The sequence below is a fragment of the Amphiura filiformis genome, chromosome 5 (assembly GCF_039555335.1).
Source record: "Amphiura filiformis chromosome 5, Afil_fr2py, whole genome shotgun sequence".
Classification (NCBI taxonomy): domain Eukaryota; kingdom Metazoa; phylum Echinodermata; class Ophiuroidea; order Amphilepidida; family Amphiuridae; genus Amphiura; species Amphiura filiformis.
In genome coordinates this window covers 33,280,936-33,300,709 of record NC_092632.1, presented here as the reverse complement: position 1 = coordinate 33,300,709, position 19,774 = coordinate 33,280,936, and the positions used below count along the sequence as shown (strand labels likewise).

Sequence of the window (19,774 nt, the reverse complement as noted above, 5' to 3'; positions counted from 1 at the left end):
CACAAACACTTGTAAGGGGGGGCTGATGCAAAAGGGGGGCCCTGAAATTTTTGACCCTCATAAGGGGGGCCCTGAAAAAATGGCCACAATTTTTTCTGGGAAAATTGAGTTTATATGCTTTTCTATGGGGTTGACCGATAATTTTCATGTCAAAAAGGGGGGCCCTGAAATGTTCGAGGTCTGTAAAGGGGGCCCCCGAAATTTTTTCGCGATAAAATTTTTTTTGCATCAGGCCCCCCCTTACAAGTGTTTGTGAACGGTCCCTAAAGAAAAGTTTTATCTTTTTTTTTATTTATTTCTATATTTGGATGTACATTTGCCCTACTGCTTTTATTTTCATAATAGCAAACGTCTGGTCAAAATGGTATCAAGTATCAACGTACTGAACGTAGGCCTATTCTGAATCCGAATGCGTATTAAAACATATTCATTAAATTCGATTCAGCAATCTCCGGCAACAGACACATAGTAATTAACGCTTCTAGCAGGTTCTAAAGGTCATAAAGTCGCATGAAATATTTAAATCAAGTTCCCGGAAGTTACAATAACAGGCCTTCTTGCAGTTGAGTTGTGTAATTTACATTTACATTTACATTGGATATAGGATATTTATACTGGTCTGCCATGACGAAGAGGCTATGAACATGACCACAAAAACATTACAGATACCTGCGACAAGTTCCTGCGACAGACTGGACAAGTACATGGTTTCCTGTTCCTGGTAAGTTGATACTTAACAGCCTCAGATACAGTCTCATTATTTACATGACACTATATGATAATATTGTTTTCTAAATGCCATGTGTGAGACTGTGAGTACTTTAATTTCTGACCAAACAAGCTTTCATATATTTTAAATATTGAAAATTTATTACATTTGAATATCTGTACCCATGATACCTGGCGTATCACTAAATTACTATGAATGGTTCGATACTCATCCTTTTTGACGTGGAATGAATTAAAATTTAACGGAATGGTCCACCCGGGGTCCATCTAAAAAAAAAAACGTGACAACTGGTGCTGGTTTATTAATATTATACACTATTGTGTTCTACTTCGTTGCGGATTAAAATAAGCTAAAATACTCAAAAAGCTGATGGTACAGTTCTTTCAGAGACACAGTGTATTAGCAAATTCTGAGTGCAGGATGTAAGTGTCAGGGTTGTCGGGTAGGTTCATCGTTTTGAAGTGTGTCAGGCTCATTTTGTCACGAACATGGAAAATCAAATAGACCTACTTCTAAACATGTATACCGTATGCCACTTTCTTTTGTTTACTGTTAAAATCTTTATGATCATAATTAGATTTGTGTAAAAATGTCATGTATCTCCTTGTTTTCAATTACCTAGATTATGTGCAAATCTGATATTAAATATAATCGTCAGGGCCGCCATGAAAACACAATACCTATGCAAAGACAATAATTAATAGGCCTATATAAGATATGCTCGCACATTGTCCCCATAAAGCCCTTTTTGGAAGCTCGAATACTTCACATGTATAGTCTAGATGCATGGTATGTATTATCCCACCGATTTTAACGCGTCAAAATGATGCAACCGCGTTAACCGGGAATTTTTTCGCCTTTGCCCCCGATATTTTGATTTTGCCCACCCGACATTAATGCACGCATTTCACAGCTAACCTTTATTTATGGTAGTGCAAGTGTGCCAGACCATCGTAAGTGGCACCTACGATGTGGTTATTATCTTTGTAGTGGTTATTATCTTTGTGTGGTTATTATCTTTCTTTGTACCAGAGATGTAAATTTTCGGGAAATCTCCTGGGTTTGTTTTGGTTAATTGGTTTTGTTCTTTTCCGGGCATTTTCATGCTTTTCACATGAGTTTTTTCGAGGCTTAAATCTCTGTCGTGTGTTTTTCCCCCACCAATCCCAAGTACAGGGAATTACAAAAATATCTGAATTTTACAAAATGTAATAAAAAAATTGGTAAAAAGCATGATTTTGCCCAAATTTGGTATTTTCAACAGTAAAAGCACTTCATATGAAAAAGATTATAAATTGATTGCCATAATCAGTTACATAGCTTTAATTTGACACCAAGAAAACATCAATAGCTACACAAATACTGATGAAATGGCCAAAATAGTGCGGTTTTTTAGCATTTTCTATTTAAAATGGGGGTTTTTGGTAAAAAAATGCATATCTCACCTTTAAGTTCACTATTTTCATGAAAAAAAAGACATTTATAATCAGAAGAATATTATCTCTTAAATATTTACAGAATTTTGTTTTAAGTCACATTAAAGATTTCAAACTATTTGACACACCAAAAATCAATAAAGATAGTAAAAAAAAGAAAAAAAGTGGCACCTACGACAGTCTTGAATTCCCCAGAAAATTACAGCATGCACTTACTTAATTCCTTTATTTGTAAAAGTAAGGGAACACAATCTCATCCGACCACAGTGCAGAAATCGATACATTCTGAAACATTCTACTATAAGAAACATCTGAAACATTCTAGAATTATATAGAAGAACTTACATTGAAACACTTGGTAGTTCGTAATAGAGATAATTAAATTCTGTTATAATTATGTGTTCTTTTCTTCCAGATGCTTGGATAATCGCACAATACGCTTGACATTTGTAATTAGCCAACGGATGAAATCATATCATCTTGGATTATCCAAACTCCTCTGAAACAAAGACAACAATGTTTTCTTCAACATTCACTCAAGGCGATGGTAGTCATCAAGAAGAGTCCAAAAATTCGGACTCAAAGTCGAGATTAAATGTGGCTTTAAAATTTCTACAAGCATGTGACGATTACAGTTCGCAAGAAAGCTTGGAGGCATTTGAAACCATAACATTTGAAAGTGTAGAGGAAACAGGACGTGAAGATGTAGGAGATCATCTGGCTAGGAATGGTTATGCAGAGCTTTATGTGTCTGTAATGAAATGGGTGAACGAACAGAAACCAAAGGATAATGGAGAGGAAGGAGATGATGATTTTAAATTCATTGGGGAAATGATGGGTGGCTACTGGAATTTCTCCGATGGCTCTCCATTGTTATGTCAACGATTTGGGGAATGTGGTGTCATAGATTTATTGTTTCAGGATTTGCAAGATACAAATGTTGCCATGATGGCAGTAAACCAATTGAAAAATAACAAGAAAAAGCACCATCTCTTTGCCAAACTTGGTATTCTTCATAACTGTATTCGATTACATGCGGACAACCGTGTCATTTATCGGAAAGCGAATGCTGTTCGGCTTTTAACGAATTTCTTACAAGCCCCAAAAGTTGCTGTTTATGTGAAGACAATCTGCTTGCTTATCGTAGCATACATCGTTGACGAAACAGAGAGCGAGAAATTGGCAAGTAGTAACACCGGTGGCTGTGTCAATTTTTTAATCTCATTGCTAAGGAAGGCACTCAGTGCAGAGAATCAAAGGTATGGAGGTTTTACTGCGTTGGAGCTTCTGGAAGGGATAAATCACTTGGCGATGAATGATTCCAATAAAGTGAAGACAGTGGAAGGTGGATGTCTTGCTCTTATGACCTTGATGATGAGTGAAGGAAGGGATGAAAAGGAACAACTACTTGCTGCAAGAGCCGTCTGGAGATTATCGTTCGTAGCTGCTAACAAGAAGATCATTCAGGACGATCAGGCACTAATGAATGGTTTGTACCCTTTTAGTTCAAGTTCTGGGTTACTTTCACTGTTACGATTTAGACAGTTTAAAAGCCGGAATTTCATTTTACCCAAGTTTACGCAAAGTATAATTCAAAGCAAGTGATTTATATTACAGTACAGGTACAGTATGATAATAGGATAATTCTTACATGTACACCACAAATACAGAACCACTGACAAGTCAAAAATTGGCATTATATCACAATTGGTTATGGCAATCTTTAAAATAATGATAATGAATACAAATAACAAAAGGTCTTGTTTTTGTTGTTGATAAGTTTCGTTGGAAAGACTCTCAGAAGTAATATCCAATTCAGTTATATCCTTTTTGCTGCACACAAAATTCTTGCGTAGCGGAGATGATTATCTCTTAAACGGCGTTACTTGCACCAATCACTTTTTTATTCTGGGAACTTCATTAAGAAATTATTCGATACTGAATTTGATTAATGAATTGAAAATGTCTAAAACCATAATCTAAAGACTAATATTTGCAGTCCGTTCGGATGGTCCAACGACTGAAACAAGCAAAGTCGTCGTACTCGTTACTGACTCGTGCGTTCAACTCCTGACGACGTTGCTTGTCGCGCTAAACAACGGTCGCCGGACCTTTGGACGAACTACATAATAGATAAAAAATATTGTTTATTTTCAATTTTAGCATTGGAAAAACTGCAGACGTCGTCTGACCAATCAGTGAGAAGAGCAAGTAGCGGGGCATTATGGGAGATTCACGAAGGGAAGGTTAACCTCACTAGTTCTCCATCTGAACAATCATCCAAGACACCCACTGCTGATGCCGCGGGAACGCGGGGAACGACATCTGCAGAAACAGATCTTCCTCATGTTATGATAAGTTACCAATGGGATGTCCAAAACAGGATGATCGTGCTCAAAAATCTTCTCACTAGCCGTGGCTATAAAGTTTGGATGGATATTGAAAAAATGGGTAGGTTCAAGCAAATGTTCTGGAAAGAGGCTCAACGGAATACTTGGTGAAGAAAAAATGGGACACAGTTTGGCTTATAAAATCCGGACAAAACCTCTTTTAGTCCTAATGTTTCACGAGGTCAACGAGAACAAGCGGATTTTCCACTGATACTAAAATCTCCATTTGAAATTTGGGGATGAGGTTATTGATCTGACCATTCTCCTTTTAACTGACACACATAATTATCTGCAATATTTCATTTGTTTTTACTCCTATGACGTTAATTGGTACTGTCAAAGAAACACATTGATTTTCCTTTTATGTCACGTTATTTGTTCTAATTTTCCAGAAGGGAACATTCTTGCTGCGATGGCGAATGCAGTTGAGAAAGCAGCCGTAATACTCATATGTGTCTCTCGAAAATACAAAGACAGCGAAAGCTGCCGAACAGGTGAGCGTCAAGTAAATCCATGCTTTGTAAATACTTACGATTAACTCCCGGTAGACAAAATGATATGCTCCGGGATGCACTACACCGAAATCTTGGATTTTAGGTATGGATTTGGTCATTTTGGAAAACGTTAAATTATCCAAATCCGCTGTCAGATTGTCACGATTTGGTCGTCTTGCTTTTGATGCTAAGACACATTTCATGGAAATCCCAGAACCTATCTCGGTAATGCTAAAACTGATGCCGAGGTGTGTCGGGAATTCTCCGTTCGACAGTGTTATTAATTCGGCACTTTATAACTATTTTGGCGTAACATTTATGATTCCAACATTATACAATTATGTAAAAGAACTAAAACAAAAAAACAAAAAGAAAAAACAAAAAGAAGAGCGATGAGTACAGGAAAGAATAGCTCCTAGATTGCAAATTTCTCAGACGCGTGTAGCATGGATTCACCTCACAGGATTTACCTGTGAGGTGAGGATGCCTAGGAATTATATCAATTTGAACTCTGAACAATTTTGAACACTTCCAGATTGCGTCGGATGCGTTCAAAATCTTTAAAATATTTGAACACATCGGACGAAATCGCCACCAGAAGATTTTCCATTTGAACAATTCAGACGAATCCAGAATTCGTCCGAGGTGTGCTTCGAAATTTGCAGTAAACATGGAAGCATCCATGCACAAAGATTCACTTTTAAGTAAAAATGCGTCAGTAATGATTCAGATAACCTAAGATGTTTTTAAACATCTTAGGTTATCTGAATATTAAAATATGCTTATATACACATACTTGGAGTTGTTGATTTTATAATACGTTGAAAGCAAAAGCAATGATCATTCAGATTTGTAAAGGTGGCACAGGCCTGAACTTATAGAATGTCACTTTTTTCAGAGGCCAGTTATGCGTACAAGAAGAGGAGGGCCATGATACCGCTAATGATGGACGACGGATACGACCCAGATGGTTGGTTGGGGGCATTGATTGGAGTCAAGTTATATTTTACTATGTTTAGCGAAGATATGGTACACAAACAACTCGCCAATGTTCTTCAAGAATTAGGAACACGGGGAAAAGGGAATACTTCTGCTGAAGCTAATGGTAAGGACACGTTTAAATATCCGATTGACGCTATTCTTTTATCGAGGGACACTCACTGTGACGGGTGTGTGGCTACATTGACCCACGTTTTTAAGTACCTCTCACCTACTATCCCGGGTTTTGTTTTTGTCACCTAACGACCTAATTTGTTTAGTTCCGAGCGGAGTTTCAATAAGTTATGACCGTTTTTCTTTCAATTTTACTTAATTTGGACTCCTTTTTTGTCATTGACGTTTCAAATTGTGCCAATTTTTGTTTTCGGCACTATTATTGGCCCACAATTTTTAAGGTCTGAATCACTCCATTGTTAGGGGCTTTCGTCTTAATTGCCAAACTTATTGGCGAATCCGAAAATATACACTACAAGATACCTATATTTGGAGCCGCCTGCACAGGTACATCGTCGCCAAAGTACTTGTCTGGTACTGTGCAGTACCAAGGGAGTACCAGTGCAGTACCACTGCTGGTGAGCAGTGTACCAGTCAAGCACCTTGGCGACGGTACCTGTGCAGGCGGGCGCAATAAGAATCTTGTAGTGTATTTATTGAACATTGTGTTAAAGTGTCTTTCTTATGAAACATTATTAGATGAAGTTACCGGCGTTACAATATAATCCTATATGCATATCAAATTTTTAATTTTACTTATCTTCCATTTTACACAAACAATTGTAGATTCTGCTGACGGTGCCATTGTCCCTGCAAACGCCCCAGTATCAGCTACAGCGGCACCATCATCTTCGCAAACAACAAGTCATCTGTATGACAATTGGAGTACTGACCAATTTCAAACTTGGTTAAAGGAAATAGGACTGGAAGGTCTTACACAACAACTCGAGTATTGCGATGGAAAACACATGGTCCAAATGTACAGACAATATCAATCCTGCCCAGAGTACTTCCATTCTACATTAAGAGCCGATTTGAAAATGGATTTTCATGCTGTTTTGAAGTTCACCACAGCTTTACATCAACTGTTCTTAAAGCAACAATAGCGATAACGCGTAATTATCAGAACAATAAAGTTGTCCCGATAGTTATCCTCAGCAAGACTGAAACAGGCGAACAATAGAAGCCTGATGCATTTTAGTTCATTAAGGGATCTGGAATGAGCGTTTTGAGCGTTTCGACAGTATTTTTTGTGGAACATGAGAGCACATCAGACATGTCGAATTGCATTCTGAATACGAAGAATGTCTTTCTGATATTAAATAATTTTCATTTCTTGAAATTCACGATATAAATTTTAAAATTTGATATTTTTCACATTTTTGATATATAACAGTCCTCGAAGTAAATTGTTTTTAAATCTAATGATATATTCTTAAAGTGTATGTAGCTGGGAGGAAAATGACGATCAATTGAAAATTTTGACCTTTCATATTGAAGATATGGATTTTTCCCCAAAAGACCTAATAATTATAAGTTTTGGGAAAATGTCCATGTCTTCAATACGAAAGGTCAAAATTTTCAATTGATCGTCGGCTTTTCATCCCACCTACATACACTTTAAGTATAAATTATCAGATTTATAAAGTTTACTTCAGTACTGTTAAATATCAAAAATATCAATTTTAATCATTTGCCATAAAATGTGTATTACATTGCGAATTTCAAAAATCAAAATTATTTGATATCAGAAGGACATTCTTCGTATTCAGAATGCAATTCGATATGTCTGTTGTGCTCTAATGTCCCACAATAAATACTGTCCGACCGTTCATACCCCATCCCTTAAACCATGGAAGTATATATAATATCTAGTACTTCCATGATTAAACCACCAGTATTAAACTAGCCTCGGCGTTTGCGGAGGCAAAACCCCCAAGCATTGATAATAATTTTCTAACTTACAAACAGGCTTCACCTTAATAACATGCAGTAAACGAGAATTTAGCTTGATTAACGTGGCAATCTGGCAATCAGATGATTCTTGACGAGTGATGTCGGTCGTTTCTTGGTGTGTGAGAAAGTACGGCAAAGCCCATTCCATCGCTCGTTGCCAAAGTTTGACTAAAATTTAGCCTGTATAATATATAATTACATACTGTTCCTCGACATGCATTTAAAAGGGCATTTCGTGATCCACAGCCTCATCCCCTCACTTTTCTCAAAAAAAGTTGGTACACTGGAAACCTCTGGCTACATAATGTTATGTACCAAAGATTTCTTGCAGATTGATTCGTTTAGCTTTTTTCGTGGATATCTACTGAAAAACGTCATAAAAAGAGGATCCAAGCATCACGAATTCCTCCTTTAATGTACACAACCTAAGTTCACACGGAAGTGGGTTAATGTCATCATTATCTGATGAAAATTGCCATTAAAGTATTGCCTAGAAGTGAACCGAAACGGAACCCTCTTTTAATTTGTTTAAAAGCCTTTTTAGAACATTATTATGTCTGGTCACGTTTCAAACAAATTGTGCTACCTGATAAAATTATATACAATGTACCATTAGACAAAATATGCCATTATTTCGTGACTTAGTCGGCTTTCACCATCAGCATTCAGTAGAGCAATGTTAGAGCAGAAGACTACATGTATAAGGTAATTTCTAGGCTTATATCTTAGAATTTTTTAAGTAATATGGTAGACGTTGTTGTGCAAAATAATAAGCCGTGTATTTACACATGTTGAATGTGTGAATATAAAAAGCAGCTGCTAGCCTATCACAGTTTCTTTCAAATATGTTCCGACTTTTTGACCGGGCTTTTTTTTTAGTCAGTTAAGCATATGGCGTACTGTTCTCATATAACCGCTTTGACTTATATTATACTTATTATATGACAAAGCACCTTCGGTTTTATTAACGTTTTATCTTGTTTCTATTTTTTAGAGCTGCACATCACTTGCAATGCAACTGAACCGAGCAACTGTTTCGGGGCTATTATAGCTCAGTGATAAAGCTGCATGTATTTCATTGTTCCTAGTTTCTGAAGCATAATGAAATTTGTAGTATTATTTAACACTGGATGAATATAGTGGATATTCTTCAGGAGCATTACGAATTACGATTGAAAGTTTGAAATTTGGTTGCACCTATTATTCTGTCAGAGCTTATGGGGTTTAATGCAACTTGGATTCGGATGAACTAGTGCAGCGAATCTAGCTCACATCATAGTCACTAAATTACCGGGTCTACATGATAGCGTAATCTTTGAAGTTTATAGACGATACTTACTTGTCCTACCGATTCGTCTGTTTACTCTATGTACGGTGCTGCGTATAAAGCAACCACCATGGTTATCAAGTTGACCCTTTTTATCCTGGCCTTTCTCCGGCTGACTGATTCCCAAAGTATAGATTTACCTACTACTGACATACCTCTTGACACCCCTTTAACAACTCGTGACATCTACACATTGGAAAGCTGCTTGGTACACACAATATTATTCAATGCATCATTTTGCGATATTGAAGCCGTGTCCGTAGATTCGCCACAATCTTCAAAAGCGCTCTTAAGAATACTCACCATGAGGAACTCTTTCACAGAGCATCTGCTTTTAATCAGACAGATTCCGGTAGAAAATGGTTCTAATTTCATTCAGATTAAACCAAACGACGATTGTGTAGAGTTTGTTCTTGATAATGATGAATGGTCTATTGTTTTCTTAGGTGAATTAGGTATCTTAATGTTATTTGAGCTGAGCTCTTTCAAAATACCTACATCACCAGGATCAATGTATCCATACATTCCTTCACGACTTTCAGATTCGTCAAGCAATGAAACAGTTGGAGAATGCGCTCACAACATATTATACTATGATAACATGATAATTTGTTTGATATTTTGGGGTAGATATCCAGACAATTTTTATTATGATTCCGTTTATATATCAAAATTTCATTGTCGAATAGACTGCTTGACTAATTGCACCTGTACCTTAAGTTATACGAAGGTTCTGACAGAATGTGCGGATGGGAAAAGAAAATCATCATTGGTGTTCTTTCAAACCGGAGAACCAGAACTGATGCTATTTGCCAACAACATTGTGCGATTGGAGATCAACGCATTTTTATCAGTTAGTGGAATACTTGAAAAACTTGATTTGACATATATTGGTGTTTCATTTATAGACAATGGCGCTTTCAATGGGCTCGATAAGTTGCTGTACCTCAGTTTAGACTACAACAACTTGTTAGAAATACAACGCGGGATCTTCAATAATCTACACAAATTGGTTCATTTAGAATTGGGTCGCAATATGATCAAATGCATTGCATTGGGTGCCTTTGATAGTTTGCACAGTTTGAATATTCTGATTTTGTCTCACAATCACATCTCTAGTCTACCACCAGGAATTTTTCAAGATTTGACGACTCTTCTTCAGCTGAATTTAGACAACAATTTCTTAACTCGGCCACAACCACATTTATTTTTTAAGTGTGTGAATTTACGGCAATTGACTTTATCAAATAATTCAATTACCCATCTTCCATTGGGTATTTTCCGCTATAATCCGCAGTTAGAATACTTACATCTTAAAAACAATTCTTTCGAAGTTCTCTCAACAAACATTTTTGAAGGTCTATGTAATCTGCGATCACTAGATTTAAGCCAAAACAGTCTTCGTGAAATTCGCTTTGGAGTTTTTCAATGGACTACATATTTTCATTTTGATTTCAATGTTACCATAAAGAACTTCCAGAACTCCTGTTACTCTCACTCCAAAGACGATACAGATATCGCATTTAGACAATACGAAGTTCCGTTTGTGAAAGATAGTTCAACTTGCTCGTATCTGGAGAGGTTGAACGAATTGGATTTGACCCAAAACAAGCTGCAGAGAATCTATTCTGAAACCTTTTCTTACTTGAACGCATCTATAACGGTAGACGAGGACTGGATCTGTTGTTTTGTGCGCACATCACGGTGTATTTCTGAAAGTGACGAGGACGTGTTCTTAACATGTGGTTCCATACTACCCACCACCTTATCTCGGATCTTGATGTGGATCTTTGCTTTCCTTGCTATCATCGGTAACGCTTGTGCTCTTTATTCGCGTGGCAATGCTATCAGAAACCAAACAGGAAACAATGTACAATCTATTTTAATAATGAATTTATCATTTGCTGATTTGCTGATGGGAGCGTACCTCTTAATAATCGTGTCAGCTGATGCTCATTTCGGGAACTACTTCCCAGCAGAAGCTAGAAGGTGGCAAAAAGTCCCCATTGCCGATTGGCTAGCATTCTCTCAATGTTGTCTAGTGAAGCTTCTATTCTCTTCGTGACCCTTATAAGCGTCGATAGATTGATCGGTGTAAAATATCATTTTAGCTCAAGACGACTAAGGACTCGTTCCACTTGCATTGTAGCGTCAATATTGTGGACCGTTGCGGTTATACTGTCAATCATTCCCGTGTTCGTTCAAGTTAATATTTCACAAGATGACAAGTTGACAGAGGTTTGTGCATCACTGCCTCTTGATAGGAAATTCGTGTACGATGAATATGCATGGGCTACGAGTCCAGGACACAAGGTAATTGTCAGAGAAAGATCAGGAAGCGAACCAAGCATGCTATACTCCTTGGCAATATTCGTCGGAATCAATGGTATTTGCTGTATTATAATCGGAATATGTTACGTAATGATTTTTAGAAGTGCACGAATTACAGCAGCACGCGCCGGTCGTAGTCCAGAAATACAAGAACAAATCCATATGGCAACCAAGATGGCGGCCATCGTGATGACTGACCTTTTGTGCTGGGTTCCTATCATCATGCTAAGCATTCTGGTTCAAACAGGGGCTATTATTGTATCGCCAGTGGCCTACGCATGGGTCATCACTATTCTGTTCCCCCATTAATTCAGCGGTGAATCCATTTTTATACACAATTAGCACAATTATTTGTGATTTGCTGAAAAAAAGGAATGGGGAACGAGAGCGTACTGCTACCCGAATGTCACACTTATCACAGCAAGGCCAGACCAATCCATGTGCTTGATCAGTTGTGGACTCTTTTCTGGAACAAACATCTATATAATAATACGCATCGTCTGTCTATCTGTCTCTCTGTCTGTCTATCTGTGTGTCTGTCCGCCTATTTTCTCGGAGATTAGGGGTCGCACGTTCCTCAAACTTGGTGGGTGGGTGCAGCTTGACCCCACACAGAACAAGTTTGTATTGGTTAGTGGGTCAAGGTCACCCAAGGTCATCCAGGGGTCAAATTAGTAAAACTGTTTTTCTCTGAGACTGGGGGTCGCACGTTCCTCAAACTTGACGGGTTGGTGCGTCTTGACCCGGGAGAGAGCAAGTTTATATTGGTTAGTGGGTCAAGGTCACCAGAGGTCATCTAGGGGTCAAATTAGTAAAAACTGTCATATGGGCATGCAACTTGGTGGGTAGGTGCATCTTGACCTAAGACTGAACAAGTTTGTATTGGTTAGTGGGTCAAGGTCACCCAGGGGTCATCTGAGGTCAAATTAGTAAAACTGTTTTCCGCCTATTTTCTCGGAGACTAGGGGTCGCGCGTTCCTCAAACTTGGTGGGTGGGTGCATCTGGGCCTCAGACAGAACAAGTTTGTTTCGGTTAGTGGGCCAAGATCCCCCAAGGTCATCTGAGGTCAAATTAGTAAAAACTGTCATATGGGCATGAAACTTGGTGGGTACAATCAACTTTTAGAGTCAAATTTTTGGACGGTCATTTTGGGGTCATCCGGGGTCACCCAGGGGTCATCTGAGGTCAAATTAGTAGAAAATGTCGTATGGGCATGGAACTTGGTGGGTACAGTCAACTTTTGGAGTCAAATTTTTGGACGGTCATTTTGGGGTCATCTGGGGTCATCCAAGGTCAAATTACAAAAAACTGTCGTATGGGCATGAAACGTGGTGGGTACAGTCAACATTTAGAGCCAAATTTTGGAAGGTCATTTCGAGGTCACGCGGGGTCATGTGAGGTCAAATTAGTAAAAACTGTCCTATGGGCATAAAACATGGTGAGTACAGTCACCATCAGCCAGGTAATCGCGACAGCCGAGAACCGCCAAATACGGGTAACCGCCTAGTCTATACTAATAAAATAATGAGCTCTGTGTGTCTGTCCGGCAATGCGTTTCGCCGCGCTTCGATGCATCGTTCCAATATTTCGGACATAGATGGGTACCGGGCGGGCGCTGTTTATCGGGTAGTTTTGAAGGTCATCGGAGGTCAAGGTCAAAGTTCATGGATTTCTAATTTTGTCCGATCGGGCCCAAACTTGGTGGATAGATTCCTTGATAGGAGGGGAATATATGCGCAAAATAAAATCGAGGTCAACCAAGGTCAAAGGTCATTACGGAGGGGTCAAATTTCAAACTTTGTTCGATCGGGCTCAAACTTGGTGTGTGGAATCCTTCGTATGAGAGGAGCATGAAAAACATTATATGGAGGTCATCCGAGGTCAAAGGTCAAAGGTCATGGATTTCAAACTTTGTCCTATCGGGCTCAAACTTGGTGGGTGGAATCCTTGATATGAAGGGAATATATGCCCAAAACAAAATTGAGGTCAACCGAGGTCAAAGGTCATGTAGGGGCTAAATTTAAACTTTGCCCTATTGGGTGGAATCCTTCGTATGAGGGGAGCATGAAACAAATTACACCGAGGTCTTAGGTCATCAAACAGTATCGCTATCATGCCAGTGCTCTCACACAGCATCAGGGCTCTCACAGCTGCAGGTACACTAGTTATGTAAATAATTGTACTATAAGTTTTGCTCATCTAGTAGCTTCTAGTAAAACCTTAACATAATTTAGATGTATTTTGTGATTTCTTTAGTGGCGCAAAGCCGATCAGCAGGCAATTATATAATTAACAAGCGTCTTGCCTTTTGTTCCCAATTACATTATAAATTTTAACTAATTCGCAAGATGATACAACATGACATTACATTAAAGGAGAATGTTGTGATTCTATCATCCCCTTTTTATGGCAATTTTCAGTAGATATCCACGAAAACAGCTTATTCACAGTCCCAAAATTTTAGCTGATTCCTAGTTTGCGAGTTACATTGTTCCATAAGCCACTGTGTTGACCAGAGCGTAAAAGTAGGGGGACGAGGCTGTGGATGACGAAATGCCCCTTTGATATTTGGAAGAGGCGGTCTTTTCAATAGATAATGAATACTTACTGGGTGCACCTATTTTGTTACACATGATGGGTTCTGGATGAAGCAACTTCATCAAAATAGTGCTGATCCATTGATTATCCTTTTCTGGTGCATTGTGGGATAGAAAAAGGGGCAAATCGATCGTTAATTTTCTCCCTATGGTCATATTCTTGCGTCATCTTGATTGAAATCATCTTGATTGAAATCGCTGTTTCTGAAAAAGTACTGTCTACACCAATGCAAACATGATGAACTTATTCATGTTTTATGTAAACGCAATTTTTGTGAACTTATGATGATGGTGGGTCAATATTGCAGTTAAGTAATTAGAAATTATATATACCTTGTGTTGGTGCGCCTGAATGAAAAGGCGGGGACTCCAGTAACTATAATAAGCAAGCAAGCAAACAAACAAACAAGCAAGCAAGCAAGACTAGAAATAGCATGGAAATAGATTGAATAACGAATGAAAAGTATGAACCGGGCCAGATGTGGGATTGATGATCATGCTTATTTTCATTAGTTTATTGCGACCGGTAAACCGTGGTAAATGCATCTGGTAGCATGTTACTTAACATTCACATAATTATCATTAACATGATTAAAGGAAGGTGACCCGATATATTTGGAAAATCGAATTCTTTAAAACTTACGTAAAACATAAATGTCGTCCCTTTCAAGCATTCATGCAAAAAAGAAACGTAAATGTTCTCTATTTTGAACTTAAATCTAATTTTAGAAGGAATTTATAGGCAGCTATAATCAGATTTTTAGATCAATCTTTTATTTAGAAAAATAATTGAGTGGTTCAATATAAAATGGCCTATCCTGCATTTTGGTAAAATAGAGAGCGAAAGGTCATTATTAGAAAGATGATACACCATGAATGTGAAATTGTTATGTATTGTATTGAAAATATGCACAGAAAAGTCCAGTTTTCTCAAAATACTTAGTAACCCAAATGTGGGATAGGCCGTTTTTATATTGAGCCACACAATTTTATTAATCATGTTAATCAGTCAATGATGCGTATGAAGTTGCAAAATGAATCTGTATTTATATCATAAGTGAATAAAATACGTTTCCATTCATAATTTTAAATACATAATTATGGATACATCGTGAGAACTATGTAAATTTAAAATTACAAGTATAGACCTAAACAGTGTTTGTTTGTAATATGCATGAGAAATATCAAAAAGAAATTATGAAGGTAATATTGCACGGTATTGCGGTATAGGTAAACTGACGTTGCCTTGAAAATTTATTGCCAAATGGATACAAACATATATATATGTTTGCATTGGTACAACGTCACCTTGAAATGCAACATAACAATAATTGTACCTAAAATTTAAGGTAAGCCGAGGTATTAAGCCAACTGGAACAATAAGAGTGCTAACACGATTACAGAGAGTGAAACATTTAAAAGTTTCTTAAAAATACAGACTTTCATAACTTCATTTCAAATACGGGATGCTTTTAAAAATAGAGAACTTGCGATTTCTAAACGTAGTATTATACGACTGAAGAGGTTCATCAGGTCTGTTGATTAAACAGTTAATTAAGGGGAATAATACCCTGATTTTCATCAGTACCCCTCTTCTTTTTTTTTTTTTTTTTTTATGAACTACATAAATATGTTCATCATCTCATGTCCTAAACTTATAAAATATCTCTACCTACAAAGTGATTTTAAACCATTTTAGAAAATCATTTTAGCCCTACATATGTTTTTGTTTACTGTAACCTAGTAACTGAGATGTGTGTTTCATAACAAACCATAATTTATTCTATTGAACATGTCCAAGTAGAATACATGAATAGAATACATTAAATCCTTTGTTATATACTATCTATAGAAATGTACTCACTGATTATAACACTGAATAAATTAAATAGGCCTAATCTCTTCCACATAGACAATTTAATACTACACCATGTATGTATCTTCTATAATGTGTTGTTAAGAAAAGAGATTAAAAAAGGCTATAAGGTCATCAAAGGTCAGGTTACAGGTCAATTGGTTCAGGTCAAATTCAGGCATCAATTTTGAATACATGTGATAGTCTGTGATATCATACATGTCATAATGAGGCATCAATTTTGATATTTTGTCTGTTACTGGATATATAATGGAAATGTGTGAGGTGGATATACTAAAATACCTTGGGATGTAAATGGTGAGTACAATTTAGATTGCCTAGTTGAGATGGATTGGGCAAATAAATATAAAATAGTTACCAAAATCACAAAAATGAAGCTTACGGAAAACTACCTAATATGGCGGTATAGGTGAAAAAAAATACAATCTTTTTCAACATTGCTGTAGTGTGGTTGTGGTAACCTGTTACCTATGGCTTAATTAAATTTCAGTGAAATAGTGTCGCAAGTTCAAAATACAAAATATAGCTCAACATTGAAAATAGAAGCATTTTAACCGGTTCGTTTTTGATAGTTGTGGAGCACCAAGTTCATGAAGTCATAAAAGAAATCAGGGACCGCTTATTCCCATTTTACATATCAACATTATTTCCCTAATGTGTTAGCAAAATTTTAACGAAATCCGTTGATAGTAAGCTTTGAAGTGAATTTAAAACATCAGTGAGTGATGTACCACTTTTTGGCTTATACCATTAGAAGCATGTACGCGTCATTGATACTGATACCACCAATTGAACGAGAAGATTTGCCCCTTCATTTTGCATACCACTTTGTCCAATTTCTTTTTCTCATTTCTTCACAAAATGCAAAAAAATGCAAAAAAAATGCAATGGGTGCAGTACCCCCTTAAAGTTCTTTGTCAAGACCAAAGGAAAAACATGCGTTTTTCTGCTGACAGTTTCGCCAGAAACCTTCTGGTTTTCTCATTGATGTTGTTATTGATCCATATACTTGGAGCAGAAATCCCGGCCAGATGTTATTGTTTTACCGGAAGTACTCCTGTCTCCAACGTTGGTCTTGAGCAGAGGATCAAAGATGTGGCTTAGAAAGAATGTCCCCTCGTCTCTCTGTTCATGGTGTTGTCGCTTTCTCTTGCGAATCTACACTGATTCCTTTCCCAGTTGACCCTTGACACGTGATCAGTGATGGCTGATTTGTAGCTATTTGTTTATTTCGTAGAACGATTCCTTTCTCTTAGATCGTGTGTATTTAAGTTGGCTAGCTTTCTCCGCTTCCCTTTTGTGTTCATTCTTGCGGACACCAAACTGTCTTTTTTTTATCTCACCAATGTATGATAGGGAACAATTTTTTTTGGTATTTTTATACTACTGTCTGGTCAATTAGCTTTTAGTAGCAGTTCACCGGTTCTCTCTTTTTCTTGTTTGTCCTTGGGATGAACGAGCACTTTTCTGATGGTCGTGTGGGGTTTGAAGGCCGTAGAAACGTTGTGTTTTCTCATGATACGAATGATCTTTTCGGAGACCCCTGCTACATGTTACCTTTGCTCTTATCCGTGTTAGATTTGTCTTTCTTGTTTGGCTTGTGTTAGCTCTTTCTGTTTTTACTTTGTCTTTAGTCCAGTTAGGGTAACCACATCCTGCTTGTGCTTTTCTGATGTGATTTTCTTCAGCGTTGGTGCGAAGAGTATGACAGATATTAATCCGTGTGGGTCTTTTCCCTATAAACTAGTAATTTTACGGTATTGTCCGGCTTTCTGACGATCATTGTGTCTAGGAACGGAATTTTCCCCTCCTGTTCTTCCTCATAATGTGAATTTAATGCTCTCTGTAGGATCAACTTGGATTAAGTGTTCGGTAAGGCTTTCCGTTGTGCCCTCCTTTCGGTGTCCGGTGAATAAACACAAAAGGGAAGCGGAGAAAGCTAGCCATCTTAAAATACACACGATCTAAGAGAAGGAAATCGCTCACCGATGGCGACAGGGGCGCTGGCGACAGATGATTTTCTTTGGGCCCTGGTATATGGTTTTTCTGAAGCCAGGTCCGATTCAGTTTTATGTTCTTTCATCCTTGTACCGAAAAGTCTGGAAGTCTCTCCGATATAGGATTTGGGGCAACCTAGGCAGGGAATTCCGCTCTCACGGACCATGTCGCCGAGGACAATGATGTGATAGGCTGGGAAGAAGCCAAAATAAGAGACATTGAAACTAACAGGAAAAGGAGACACATCAAAGAATCAATATGGATAAGGAAGAGGGGGCAGGCTAATACTCTCAATAGGGATTGTGGGAACTACTTCCTTCCGCACATCTATGATCAGTTATTGACAGCACCATCTACGTCAGCTACCAACAGGAAGCAGCCGACGCCAAAGGTCAAAGCTGGTCATTCAATTTGAGAAAGTGCTGTGTTACAGCACGAAACGTCATTGAGGTATGTTAACATCACCTTTATTTGGATTTGTTTGAGAACATTTTAATATAAGAGTACCAACATGATTACAGAAAGTGGAACATTCTAAAAGTTTGTTGCTCTAAAAATACAGACTTTTATAACTTTATTCCAAATATGGACTGTGGGTGACGCATATGGATTTCTGAGTTGTGGGTGACGTGAACTGCAATGCCATCTAAAATTGATTATACAAGCCCGGTTAGCTCAGTCGGTAAAGCATCAGACTTTTAATCTGAGGGTCGCGGGTTCGAGTCCCTCATCGGGCGTAAGTGTTCTATATTTTTACATTGATATCTAATTTTAGAAGGAAATGTTGGGTAGCTATAATCAAATTTTGGGAACAACCTTTTACTTGAAAAACAAATATTAGTCATTTTAATCAGTCAATGATGTGTATAAAGTTTCAAAATGAAGTCTGTATTTATATCATAAGTGAATAAATACAAACGTTTCCAAAATACAGACTTTTATAACTTTATTCCAAATATGGACTGTTTAAAAAAATTACGGACAAGTCTTTAACGTCAAAATGCAATACACGATTCACCTTATTTGTAGATTAATGTTATAAAGACCTAAGCAGTGTTTATTTGTAATATGTATCAGAAATAACAAAAAGAAATTATGAAGGTGATATTGCGTGGTAGCAGGAACAAGTAAACTGGCGTTGTCTTTAAAATAAGTTGCCAATGATAAAGATGTTTGCATTGGTACAACATCACCTTGAAAAATGCATCATAACAATTGTACCTAAAATCCTAGGTAAGTCGAGGTTTTAAGCCAATTGGAACAATAAGAGCACCAACATGATTACAAAAAGTGGAACATTTTAAAAGTTTGTTGGTCTAAACATACAAGCCTTTATAACTTTTCATTCCAAACACGGGCTGCTTTGAAAATTATGGACAAGTTTTAACGTCAAAATGCAATATACGATTCACCTTATTTGTAGATTAATGTTATAAAAGGTTACAACACTACACTACACATTTGTTGTCGTTTCAAGATGATGCAACATTGGGTGCCATGAAACATTGGCGTAATAAACTGTAAAATAAAGGCAGGAGGACATTAATGTTCAAATTGTACTGTGGGTGACTCATATGGATTTATAATATACGAACTGAATTGTGGGTGACGTGAACTGTAATGCCATCTAAAATTGATTATACAA

General features: G+C 37.4%; 1 protein-coding gene and 1 non-coding gene across 2 annotated transcripts; both read left to right on the top strand.

Annotated features, from left to right (window-relative positions):
- Positions 1-608: 608 nt before the first annotated feature.
- On the top strand, positions 609-7,384 carry LOC140153003 (uncharacterized). Its single transcript, XM_072175572.1, has 6 exons — positions 609-721; positions 2,582-3,655; positions 4,330-4,617; positions 4,949-5,050; positions 5,949-6,155; positions 6,830-7,384. The coding sequence occupies exons 2-6, from the start codon at positions 2,683-2,685 to the stop codon at positions 7,147-7,149; spliced, it is 1,890 nt and encodes a 629-aa protein (XP_072031673.1). The 5' UTR covers positions 609-721; positions 2,582-2,682; the 3' UTR covers positions 7,150-7,384.
- An 11,409-nt stretch (positions 7,385-18,793) lies between these two features.
- On the top strand, positions 18,794-18,866 carry Trnak-uuu (transfer RNA lysine (anticodon UUU)). Its single transcript has one exon. It is a non-coding gene; the product is annotated as a tRNA-Lys (tRNA).
- The last annotated feature ends 908 nt before the right edge of the window (positions 18,867-19,774 follow it).